Genomic DNA, 12,500 nt, shown 5'->3' on the forward strand with positions numbered 1-12,500 from the left:
ATTCATATGGAATAACAGAGGGAGATACGGAAGGATGAGAAAGGACAGATGAGGGAGAGATATACACATTGAGGGAGAGATATGGACTGAAAACCTCAATGAAAGGCAAAGTAGCAAGAAGTGGGAAGGAGAGAGAGGGTACAACTTGACAGCTGGTATTTTGAGAAGAGGATTGAGAGAAGTGGGGGAAGAGAGAGAGAAGAGATAGGAGGAAGAGATAGAGGAGAATGAATCTGGCAAGAGATGGAATAAGAAGAGGGGGAAGAGAAGGAGAAGAAAGGGGGATGAGGAGAGAGAAGAAATTGGGGAAGATAGGAGGAGAAGGGGCTCAATGAAAGGCAAAGTAGCAAGAAGTGGGAAGGAAGAGAGGGAGAAGAAAGGGAGGAAGAGAGGAGAAGAAATGGAGGAAGAGAGGAGAAGAAAGGGGGAAGAGAGGAGAAGGGGGGAAGAGAGGAGAAGAAAGGGAGGAAGAGAGGAGAAGAAAGGGGGAAGAGAGGAGAAGAAGAAAGGGGGAAGAGAGGAGAAGAAAGGGGGAAGAGAAGGGGGGAAGAGAGGAGAAGGGGGGAAGAGAGGAGAAGAAAGGGGGAAGAGAGGAGAAGAAAGGGAGGAAGAGAGGAGAAGAAAGGGAGGAAGAGAGGAGAAGAAAGGGGGGAAGAGAGGAGAAGAAAGGGGGAAGAGAGAAGAGAGAAGAAAGGGGGAAGAGAGGAAGAAGAAAGAGGAAGAGAGGAGAAGAAAGGGAGGAAGAGAGGAGAAGAAAGGGAGGAAGAGAGGAGAAGAAAGGGAGGAAGAGAGGAGAAGAAAGGGAGGAAGAGAGGAGAAGAAAGGGAGGAAGAGAGGAGAAGAAAGGGGGAAGAGAGGAGAAGAAAGGGGGAAGAGAGAGAAGGGGGAAGAGAGGAGAAGAAAGGAAAAGAGAGGAGAAGAAAGGGGGAAGAGAGGAGAAGAAAGGGGGAAGAGAGGAGAAGAAAGGGGGAAGAGAGGAGGAAGGAAGGGGGAAGAGAGGAGAAGAAAGGGAGGAAGGAGAAAGAAAGGAAGAGAGAAGAGAGGAGAAAGAAGGAGGAAAGGGGGAAGAGAGGAGAAGAAAGGGAGGAAGAGAGGAGAAGAAAGGGGGAAAGAGAGGAGAAGAAAGGGAGGAAGAGAGGAGAAGAAATGGAGGAAGAGAGGAGAAGAAAGGGGGAAGAGAGGAGAAGAGAGGAGAAGAAAGGGGGAAGAGAGGAGAAGAAAGGGGGAAAGAGAGGAGAAGAAAGGGGGAAAGAGAGGAGAAGAAAGGGAGGAAGAGAGGAGAAGAAATGGAGGAAGAGAGTAGAAGAAAGGGGGAAGAGAGGAGAAGAGAGGAGAAGAAAGGGAGGAAGTACTGAACAAGAAAATAAGGAATGAAAGAAAGTACATGATAGAGGGTATAGAGATAGAGAGAATAAATACACAGAGATAGAGAGAGTCTGACTGTGGAGGAGTATTTGATGAAGTGATAGAGGACAGAGATAGAGAGTCTGACTGTGGAGGAGTATTTGATGAAGTGATAGAGGTATAGATAGATATAGATCACGTGTTAACTCATTCCCGGAGGACTGAGTGTCTGTGGGTTTTCACTCCTCCCTTGGACTTGATTATTTTCTTGTTTAGACCTCCCAAGTGGCGCAGCGATCCAAAGCACTGCATCTCTGTGCAAGAGGCATCACTACAGACCCTGGTTCGAATCCTGGACTGTATCACAACCGGACGTGATTGGGAGACCCATGGGGCAGCACACAAGTGGCCCAGCATCGGGGTTAGGGTTTGGCAGCACACATAGGGCAGCGCACAATGGCCCAGCATCGTTCGGGTTAGGGTTTGGCCGGGCTAGGCCGTGATTGGGAGACCCATGGGGTCAATTGGCCCAGCATCGTCCGGGTTAGGGTTTGGCCGGGCTAGGCCGTGATTGGGAGACACATAGGTTCAATTGGCCCAGCATCGTTCGGGTTAGGGTTTGGCCGGGCCGTGATTGTAAATAAGAATTTGTTCTTAACTAACTTGCCTAGTTAAAGGTTGAATACATGTTTTTAATGATTTGCTGAATTAAGCTCACTAATTAATAAGGAACTCCCCTCACCTGGTTGTCTAACCAAAACCAGCCGACATTAGATCCTCCGTGGAATGAGGTTGTCAGCCCTGATAGAGGCAGAGGTAACGAGAGAGAGAAAGAGAGAGAGAGAGAGAGAGAGAGAGAGAGAGAGACAGACAGACAGACAGACAGACAGACAGACAGACAGACAGACAGACAGACAGACAGACAGACAGACAGACAGACAGACAGACAGACAGACAGACAGAGACAGACAGAGATAGAGAGAGATAGTGGTAGGTAGAGAGAAAGAGAGTGGAGAGAGGTAGAGAGAGATAGTGGTAGAGAGAGAAAGAGAGTAGAGGTAGAGAGAGATAGTGGTAGGTAGAGAGAAAGAGATTAGTGGTAGATAAAGAGAGAGAGAGAGTGGTAGAGAGAGAGAGTGGTAGAGAGATAGAGATAGAGAGAGGTAGAGAGAGATAGTGGTAGGTAGAGAGAAAGAGATTAGTGGTAGATAAAGAGAGAGAGAGTGGTAGAGAGAGAGAGTGGTAGAGAGATAGAGATAGAGAGATAGAGAGAGATAGTAGTGGTAGAGAGAGAGAGTGGATAAAGAGAAGTAGAGAGATGGAGAGTGGTAGAGAGATAGTGGTAGAGAGATAGAGAGATAGAGAGATAGTGGCAGAGAGATAGTGGTAGAGATAGAGAGAGGTAGAGAGATGGAGATAGAGAGATAGTGGTAGAGATAGAGAGATAGAGAGATAGTGGTAGAGAGAGAGATAGAGAGATAGTGGTAGAGATATAGAGATAGTGGTAGAGAGATAGAGAGCTAGAGAGAGATAGTGGTAGAGAGAGATAGAGAGATAGATAGAGATAATGGTAGAGAGATAGAGAGAGCTAGAGAGATAGAGATAGCCGTGTATTTAAACCTTTGGTGTCCTGCATGACGATGGAGGAGTACTTGAGGAAGGTGATGAGCAGGTTACTGGTCTGAAGGTTAGGATCCAGGGAAGTTCTGAAGAGTTCATCACTGGAAAGCAGGACACACAACGTTGGTTCAACATTACACTAATGTTATGTTGAAACGTTGAAAGATCCATTTGGGTAAAAGCTAAGAACCTTACTGTGACTGTTTTCAAATGAAACGGTCAAAAGAAACTAAAATCCCTTCTTGGCATCAAGCAAGGATTTAGCTAGGACAGTCTGGGAGGGGTCTGGGTGGGGAACTGAAAATGTGCCGTTGTTGGCAGAAAAGCTCGGAACTCTCTTATTGGTCTATTAATTCATTTAGAGCCTGGTGATGTCACCAGAAAGGTCAAAACTCCACCCACCAAAACAGACATTCCAGGCAGTCGTTTCAAACAGCTCTTACACTAAAAGGGCATTAGCACTTTATCTAACAATTTCACAGCATTATTCCAACCTCATAGTGGAAATATAAAGCACAGGTCATTTAACAGGGAGAGACCCCTCAACAACTCCAGGGAGAGACCCCTCAACCCCTCAACAACTCCAGGGAGAGACAATTCAACCCCTCAACAACTCCAGGGAGAGACAATTCAACCCCTCAACAACTCCAGGGAGAGACCCCTCAACCCCTCAACAACTCCAGGGAGAGACAATTCAACCCCTCAACAACTCCAGGGAGAGACCCCTCAACAACTCCAGGGAGAGAATTTCAACCCCTCAACAACTCCAGGGAGAGACAATTCAACCCCTCAACAACTCCAGGGAGAGACCCCTCAACAACTCCAGGGAGAGACCCCTCAACAACTCCAGGGAGAGACCCCTCAACCCCTCAACAACTCCAGGGAGAGACCAGTCAACCCCTCAACAACTCCAGGGAGAGACCCCTCAACCCCTCGACAACTCCAGGGAGAGACCCCTCAACAACTCCAGGGAGAGACCCCTCAACCTCCCAACAACTCCAGGGAGAGACCCCTCAACAACTCCAGGGAGAGACCCCTCAACAACTCCAGGGAGAGACCCCTCAACCTCACAGCAACTCCAGGGAGAGACCCCTCAACCTCCCAACAACTCCAGGGAGAGACCCCTCAACCTCACATCAACTCCAGCAAGAGACCCCTCAACCTCCCAACAACTCCAGGGAGAGACCCCTCAACCTCACATCAACTCCAGGGAGAGACCCCTCAACCTCACATCAACTCCAGGGAGAGACTTCTCAACCTCCCAACAACTCCAGGGAGAGACCCCTCAACCTCACATCAACTCCAGGGAGAGACCCCTCAACCTCACATCAACTCCAGGGAGAGACCCCTCAACCTCACATCAACTCCAGGGAGAGACCCCTCAACCTCACAACAACTCCAGGGAGAGACCCCTCAACAACTCTAGGGAGAGACCCATCAACCTCACAACAACTCCAGGGAGAAACTCCTCAACCTCACAACAACTCCAGGGAGAGACCCCTCAACCTCACATCAACTCCAGTGAGAGACCCCTCAACCTCCCAACAACTCCAGGGAGAGACCCCTCAACCTCACATCAACTCCAGCGAGAGACCCCTCAACCTCCCAACAACTCCAGGGAGAGACCCCTCAACAACTCCAGGGAGAGACCCCTCAACCTCACAGCAACTCCAGGGAGAAACCCCTCAACCTCACATACACTCCAGGAGAGACCCTCAACCTTCCCAACTCCAGGAGAGACCCCTTAACCTCACATCAACTCCAGTGAGAGACCCTCAACCTCCCAACAACTCCAGGAGAGACCCCTCAACCTCACATCAACTCCAGCGAGAGACCCCTCAACCTCCCAACAACTCCAGGGAGAGACCCCTCAACCGCACATCAACTCCAGGGAGAGACCCCACAGCAACTCCAGGGAGAGACCCCTCAACCCCACAGCAACTCCAGGGAGAGACCCCTCAACCTCACAACAACTCCAGGGAGAGACCCCTCAACCTCACAACAACTCCAGGGAGAGACCCCTCAACCTCACAACAACTCCAGGGAGAGACCCCTCAACCTCCCAACTCCAGGGAGAGACCCCTCAACCTCCCAACTCCAGGGAGAGACCCCTCAACCTCACAACTCCAGGGAGAGACCCCTCAACCTCACATCAACTCCAGGGAGAGACCCCTCAACCTCACATCAACTCCAGGGAGAGACCCCTCAACCTCACATCAACTCCAGGGAGAGACCCCACAGCAACTCCAGGGAGAGACCCCTCAACCCCACAGCAACTCCAGGGAGAGACCCCTCAACCTCACAACAACTCCAGGGAGAGACCCCTCAACCTCACAACAACTCCAGGGAGAGACCCCTCAACCTCCCAACTCCAGGGAGAGACCCCTCAACCTCCCAACTCCAGGGAGAGACCCCTCAACCTCCCAACTCCAGGGAGAGACCCCTCAACCTCCCAACTCCAGGGAGAGACCCCTCAACCTCACATCAACTCCAGGGAGAGACCCCTCAACCTCACATCAACTCCAGGGAGAGACCCCACAGCAACTCCAGGGAGAGACCCCTCAACCTCACAACAACTCCAGGGAGAGACCCCTCAACCTCACAACTCCAGGGAGAGACCCCTCAACCTCACAACTCCAGGGAGAGACCCCTCAACCTCACAACTCCAGGGAGAGACCCCTCAACCTCACAACTCCAGGGAGAGACCCCTCAACCTCACAACTCCAGGGAGAGACCCCAACCTCACAACTCCAGGGAGAGACCCCACAGCAACTCCAGGGAGAGACCCCTCAGGGACCTCACAGCAACTCCAGGGAGAGACCCTCAACCTCACATCAACTCCAGGAGAGACCCTCAACCACATCAACTCCAGGGAGAGACCCCTCAACCTCACATCAACTCCAGGGAGAGACCCCTCAACCTCACATCAACTCCAGGGAGAGACCCCTCAACCTCACATCAACTCCAGGGAGAGACCCCTCAACCTCACAACTCCAGGGAGAGACCCCACAGCAACTCCAGGGAGAGACCCCTCAACAACTCCAGGGAGAGACCCCTCAACCTCACATCAACTCCAGGGAGAGACCCCTCAACCTCACATCAACTCCAGGGAGAGACCCCTCAACCTCACATCAACTCCAGGGAGAGACCCCTCAACCTCACATCAACTCCAGGGAGAGACCCTCAACCTCACATCAACTCCAGGGAGAGACCCCACAGCAACTCCAGGGAGAGACCCCTCAACAACTCCAGGAGAGACCCCTCAACCTCACAACTCCAGGAGAGACCCTCAACCTCACAACTCCAGGGAGAGACCCCTCAACTTCCCAACAACTCCACTGCAACATCCATCACTGGTAGGTAGAGACACACGGCCATTTATGTTCAACAATGTTAATTTAACTTCATAGTAACATTAATGGAATGTTATTTGAATGTTGAACGTTCAACCTAATAATGAGCTTTACTGTCGGTAGAGACAAGAAGAGAAGCTATGAAGTGATCCACTATTAGCTAGTCAAGACGCTATACGAGACAGTCAGGTGGATCTCACATCTCAGATGCTAGTTTCACAGATAAAACAGGAGCAACCACTTCTACTTCACCCCAGTCTCCTCCCTCCATTTTGATTTGTCCTCATCCCACCTTCCTCCAATCCTGGATCAGGTCCAAGACGACTGGTTATGACATCATGGCCATGAGCCAGCCAAGCACATGGTCCACAGGGGGGAAAAGGGTGTGTGTGTGTGTGTGTGTTGACATGGTTCTCTACCTGAAAGATTCATCTGTATTTGAAGCCAGTTCCGTTAATATTTCATACAGCAAATGGCTTTTAGCGAGAAACACACACCATGCATGTTTTAACAGTTACATTGCACGTGAACTGACCAGGTTCAGATTGTGTGTGTTCGTGTGGTGCACGTGTATGGCGGGGTTATCAAAAATGGACGGCAAAAACAATGACGAAAACGTATTTCTTTAAAACAGAATGTTTCAGACACTCGTTAAAATGTTTCCTCCTATGTCCACTGGTTTTAAGGGGAAGGGGAACTAAAGGAGTGGAGGGAACAAAGGAGTGGAGGGAACAAAGGAGTGGAGGGGAACTAAAGGAGTGGATGGGAACTAAAGGAGTGGAGGGGAACTAAAGGAGTGGAGGGGAACTAAAGGAGTGGAGGGGAACTAAAGGAGTGGAGGGGAACTAAAGGAGTGGAGGGGAACTAAAGGAGTGGAGGGGAACTAAAGGAGTGGAGGGGAACTAAAGGAGTGAAGGGGAACTAAAGGAGTGGAGGGGAACTAAAGGAGTGAAGGGGAACTAAAGGAGTGAAGGGGAACTAAAGGAGTGGAGGGGAACTAAAGGAGTGAAGGGGAACTAAAGGAGTGGAGGGGAACTAAAGGAGGGAGGGGTCTTGTGTGACTCTGGCCAACCGTTCCATTTTCCAGGTTTACCCCAGTAACAGAAAACAGGAAAGATTTAAAAAATAGTAACTACGTCAATTTAAACACTAGTGATTATTACTACTAATAAAGGTTTCATTTCATTCACTCATTCAGTCAATAATTAATCTGTAAATGTCATTCGTTCATGGAACAAGGTGGACCCAGAGTCCAGACCAATCATGTTACTCACTGTCCATAGAGAGCGGGGTTGTGCCAAGCGGCGTCGTGGGAGTGGTCGGAACAGGGGTGATGGGTGTGGTCGGGATGTCAATCTCTGGGTGACTCTGTTGATTGACAGGTGACAGAGCAAATGAGTGAGGAGAAGAAAGAGAGGTAGAGGAGGCAGACAGAAAGATAGTGGGATTAGAGGGAGAGAGAACACATTACTTTCAAGGAAAGCTGAGCAGATGAAACCAGAACAAAGACCATTCCCCCTATTTGTTCTCCTCTCTTCCTCTCTCCAAACAGTGTCAGGTCATTCTATACAACACTATCAGACATCAGAGATGCTGGCATCTGATAGAACTAAAAGAACTTTAGAAAAAGAACCAATTACCCCTCCCCCTTCTTTATCTCCGCCCTCACCCCCTCTCTCTATATCTCCCACCCTCACCCCCTCTCTCTATACCTCTCTGCCTCCCACCCACCTCTCTGCCTCCCACCCTCACCTCCTCTCTGCCTTCCACCCTCACTCTTCCCCTCTCTCTGCCTCTCTCACCCTCTCTGCCTCCTCCTCCCACCCTCTCTCTGCCTCCCTCCCTCACTGTCCGCTCTGTCCGCCTCCCTCCCTCACCCTCTCTGTCCGCCTCCCTCCCTCACCCTCTCTGTCCGCCTCCCTCCCTCACCCTCTCTGTCCGCCTCCCTCCCTCACCCTCTCTGTCCGCCTCCCTCCCTCACCCTCTCTGTCCGCCTCCCCCTCCTCTGTCCGCCTCACCCTCTCTGTCCGCCTCCCTCCCTCACCCTCTCTGTCCGCCTCCCTCCCTCACCCTCTCTGTCCGCCCCTCCTCACCCTCTCTGTCCGCCTCCCTCCCTCACCCTCTCCCTCCCTCACCCTCCTGTCCGCCTCCCTCCCTCACCCTCTCTGTCCGCCCTCCCTCCCTCACCCTCTCTGTCCGCCTCCCTCCCTCACCCTCTCTGTCCGCCTCCCTCCTCACCCTCTCTGTCCGCCTCCTCCCTCACCCTCTCTGTCCGCCTCCCTCCCTCACCCTCTCTGTCCGCCTCCCTCCTCACCCTCTCTGTCCGCCTCCCTCCCTCACCCTCTGTCCGCCTCCCTCCTCACCCTCTCTGTCCGCCTCCCTCCTCACCCTCTCTGCCTCCCCCTCACCCTCTCTGTCCGCCTCCCTCCTCACCCTCTCTGTCCGACTCCTCCCAACTCCTCCTCACAGTTTTGTTCCTAGCGACAGTAGAAGTAGTTTTGTTCCTAGCGACAGTAGAAGTAGTTTTGTTCCCAGCGACAATAGAAGTAGTTTTGTTCCCAGCGACAGTAGAAGTAGTTTTGTTCCTAGCGACAGTAGAAGTAGTTTTGTTCCTAGCAACAGTTGAAGTAGTTTTGTTCCTAGCGAACAGTTGAAGTAGTTTTGTTCCTAGCGACAGTAAAAGTAGTTTTGTTCCTAGCGACAGTTGAAGTAGTTTTGTTCCTAGCGACAGTAGAAGTAGTTTTGTTCCTAGCGACAGTAGAAGTAGTTTTGTTCCTAGCGACAGTTGAAGTAGTTTTGTTCCTAGCGACAGTAGAAGTAGTTTTGTTCCTAGCGACAGTTGAAGTAGTTTTGTTCCTAGCGACAGTTGAAGTAGTTTTGTTCCTAGCGACAGTTGAAGTAGTCTAAGTCACCTGAGCGAGAACAGTGATGAAGTTGCGGTTGAGGTGCACGGCCTCGTACAGCGCCAGCAGAATCGCCTCATTGGTCCTGGGGGAGGTCAGAGAGGGGTCAAAATGTCAATATCAGCCAATTAGAACGATGGTTCCAGATTGTATTTGTGACATCACACTGACTAAGGGACCAAAGAGATCCCGATCACTCTGCATGGATGAAGTTGTCCTATAGACACTGAACTACAGTCAGGTCTGTGTTTTTCACCTACTAGATCTGTGGCTAAGGGCAACTTCTACTCTAAGCATGTACTTACTGTACTGAGAGCTTCTCATCTGCATCTGCAATGAACATACTGCCCACCTGTGGACAAGACAGGAATTACAATGAGAGAATGTGGACAAAATTGACAGTTGTTTAGGAGAACGATTAGTTGTTGCGGTGTGTTGGTGGGTCACATAGATCATTAGACTAGACATAATCTGTGTCTGGGAAAGTGGCCCAATATGTTGTACTATATTTCATTGTAGGATCAGATGTGTTCTTACCATACTGGTGAGTGTAGAGAAGAATCCTCCATGGTTCTCCTCCTCTTTGTCTTTGTACTGTCTGGAGACACAGACACAGGCAGAGAACATGACAATCAACATAAAATGTCTGCCCTGGGGTTATGACTATATGAATGTATGGACATGAAATATCTCATCATCTGTTACTTTAATGTGATCCTGTCTCTAAGCAGACAGACAGCTCTTCCTGTCTCTAAGCAGACAGACAGCTCTTCCTGTCTCTAAGCAGACAGACAGCTCTTCCTGTCTCTAAGCAGACAGACAGCTCTTCCTGTCTCTAAGACAGACAGACAGACAGCTCTTCCTGTTTCTAAGCAGACAGACAGCTCTTCCTGTTTCTAAGCAGACAGACAGCTCTTCCTGTTTCTAAGCAGACAGACAGCTCTTCCTGTTTCTAAGCAGACAGACAGCTCTTCCTGTTTCTAAGCAGACAGACAGCTCTTCCTGTCTCTAAGCAGACAGACAGCTCTTCCTGTCTCTAAGCAGACAGACAGCTCTTCCTGTCTGTCTTCCTGTCTCTAAGCAGACAGACAGCTCTTCCTGTTTCTAAGCAGACAGACAGCTCTTCCTGTTTCTAAGCAGACAGACAGCTCTTCCTGTCCTAAGCAGACAGACAGCTCTTCCTGTTTCTAAGCTCTTCCTGTTTCTAAGCAGACAGACAGCTCTTCCTGTCTCTAAGCAGACAGACAGCTAAGCAGACAGACAGCTCTTCCTGTTTCTAAGCAGACAGACAGCTCTTCCTGTTTCTAAGCAGACAGACAGCTCTTCCTGTTTCTAAGCAGACAGACAGCTCTTCCTGTTTCTAAGCAGACAGACAGCTCTTCCTGTCTCTAAGCAGACAGACAGCTCTTCCTGTCTCTAAGCAGACAGACAGCTCTTCCTGTCTCTAAGCAGACAGACAGCTCTTCCTGTCTCTAAGCAGACAGACAGCTCTTCCTGTCTCTAAGCAGACAGACAGCTCTTCCTGTCTCTAAGCAGACAGACAGCTCTTCCTGTCTCTAAGCAGACAGACAGCTCTTCCTGTCTCTAAGCAGACAGACAGCTCTTCCTGTCTCTAAGCAGACAGACAGCTCTTCCTGTCTCTAAGCAGACAGACAGCTCTTCCTGTTTCTAAGCAGACAGACAGCTCTTCCTGTCTCTAAGCAGACAGACAGCTCTTCCTGTTTCTAAGCAGACAGACAGCTCTTCCTGTCTCTAAGCAGACAGACAGCTCTTCCTGTTTCTAAGCAGACAGACAGCTCTTCCTGTCTCTAAGCAGACAGACAGCTCTTCCTGTCTCTAAGCAGACAGACAGCTCTTCCTGTCTCTAAGCACAGACAGCTCTTCCTGTCTCTAAGCAGACAGACAGCTCTTCCTGTCTCTAAGCAGACAGACAGCTCTTCCTGTCTCTAAGCAGACAGACAGCTCTTCCTGTCTCTAAGCAGACAGACAGCTCTTCCTGTCTCTAAGCAGACAGACAGCTCTTCCTGTTTCTAAGCAGACAGACAGCTCTTCCTGTTTCTAAGCAGACAGACAGCTCTTCCTGTTTCTAAGCAGACAGACAGCTCTTCCTGTTTCTAAGCAGACAGACAGCTCTTCCTGTTTCTAAGCAGACAGACAGCTCTTCCTGTTTCTAAGCAGACAGACAGCTCTTCCTGTTTCTAAGCAGACAGACAGCTCTTCCTGTTTCTAAGCAGACAGACAGCTCTTCCTGTTTCTAAGCAGACAGACAGCTCTTCCTGTTTCTAAGCAGACAGACAGGTCTTCCTGTTTCTAAGCAGACAGACAGCTCTTCCTGTCTCTAAGCAGACAGACAGCTCTTCCTGGTGTTTTCACCTTGAATATTAACATCAAAACCTGGTTGCTCTGAGAAACACACACACTCCTAGAATGCAAGCTGTCAAGCCGAGACTACAGAAAAAAGAAGGTCTCATTTGTTGAATAGAAATAGAACAAAAATATGAAAAGGTGAATTCAAAAGTAGATCATTCAACAAAAGTTGACAGTTAAAAGATAGTGATGTTTACCTGTTATATTCTGTCAGGGCTTGGCCAACCACCAGACCCATTCCCTAGGGAAAGACAAGAATCCTTTAGTAGGAGACTTTAGATGAAAACGTGATAACAGAATGGGGTATGTTAGTTCTAGTTAGTTTATTCTTTATGATAAACACTCTCTGAAGTCTAAATTAGTGATTCTTAAACTTTTCAGTGTTTTCCTGAAAAACAAGCTCTTGAAAACATGTCAAATGTGGTCAGGAGTTCCCCCACCTTGCGGGCAAAAGTGGCCCCCCTCTTGACAGTGGTGAGAAATTGTATTTAATTTCCTGCAATTCTACACATCATGCCATGTGCTGGAGAGAAAAATCTATTACAATTTTATAACACATTTCATGCAATTCTGCTCATTATGCCATGTGGCAGAGTACAACACTTCTCTGAGTTTATCTCATTTCCTACAATTCTACCAAGTTTGTCCCCAACATGTTTCATTTAGCCAACATTAACATGAGCCATAGTTTATTAAAGGCTGCTGTAAACGACAGGAATAAACAATACAACATCTACATGAATACTCACATCTAGGGTTGGTTCATCATCCACTATGGACAGCTTCACAATGTAGGGATTCACAGACTGACAACAGAGAAGAAGAGTTAGAACGGTTCCATCCTGTCAACAGAGGAGGAAAACACACCGGCTCACCTCGTACTTCCTGTAGTTGACGAGCAGAGCCAGGAGGA

At 49.4% G+C, this 12,500-nt stretch overlaps 1 protein-coding gene across 1 annotated transcript in view; it reads right to left on the reverse strand.

Annotated features, from left to right (window-relative positions):
- The window catches only part of LOC115123091 (armadillo-like helical domain-containing protein 3), an 84,280-nt gene that overhangs the window by 56,097 nt on the left and 15,683 nt on the right, over positions 1-12,500 (reverse strand). Inside the window, 9 exon segments of the mRNA XM_065000668.1 lie at positions 2,965-3,042; positions 3,045-3,065; positions 7,592-7,685; positions 9,230-9,305; positions 9,526-9,572; positions 9,758-9,818; positions 11,785-11,828; positions 12,337-12,393; positions 12,463-12,500. The exon segment at positions 12,463-12,500 is cut by the window's right edge and continues 49 nt beyond it. Of these exon segments, the coding sequence (XP_064856740.1) occupies positions 2,965-3,042; positions 3,045-3,065; positions 7,592-7,685; positions 9,230-9,305; positions 9,526-9,572; positions 9,758-9,818; positions 11,785-11,828; positions 12,337-12,393; positions 12,463-12,500 (516 nt within the window).

The sequence above is a fragment of the Oncorhynchus nerka genome, linkage group LG15 (assembly GCF_034236695.1).
Source record: "Oncorhynchus nerka isolate Pitt River linkage group LG15, Oner_Uvic_2.0, whole genome shotgun sequence".
Classification (NCBI taxonomy): domain Eukaryota; kingdom Metazoa; phylum Chordata; class Actinopteri; order Salmoniformes; family Salmonidae; genus Oncorhynchus; species Oncorhynchus nerka.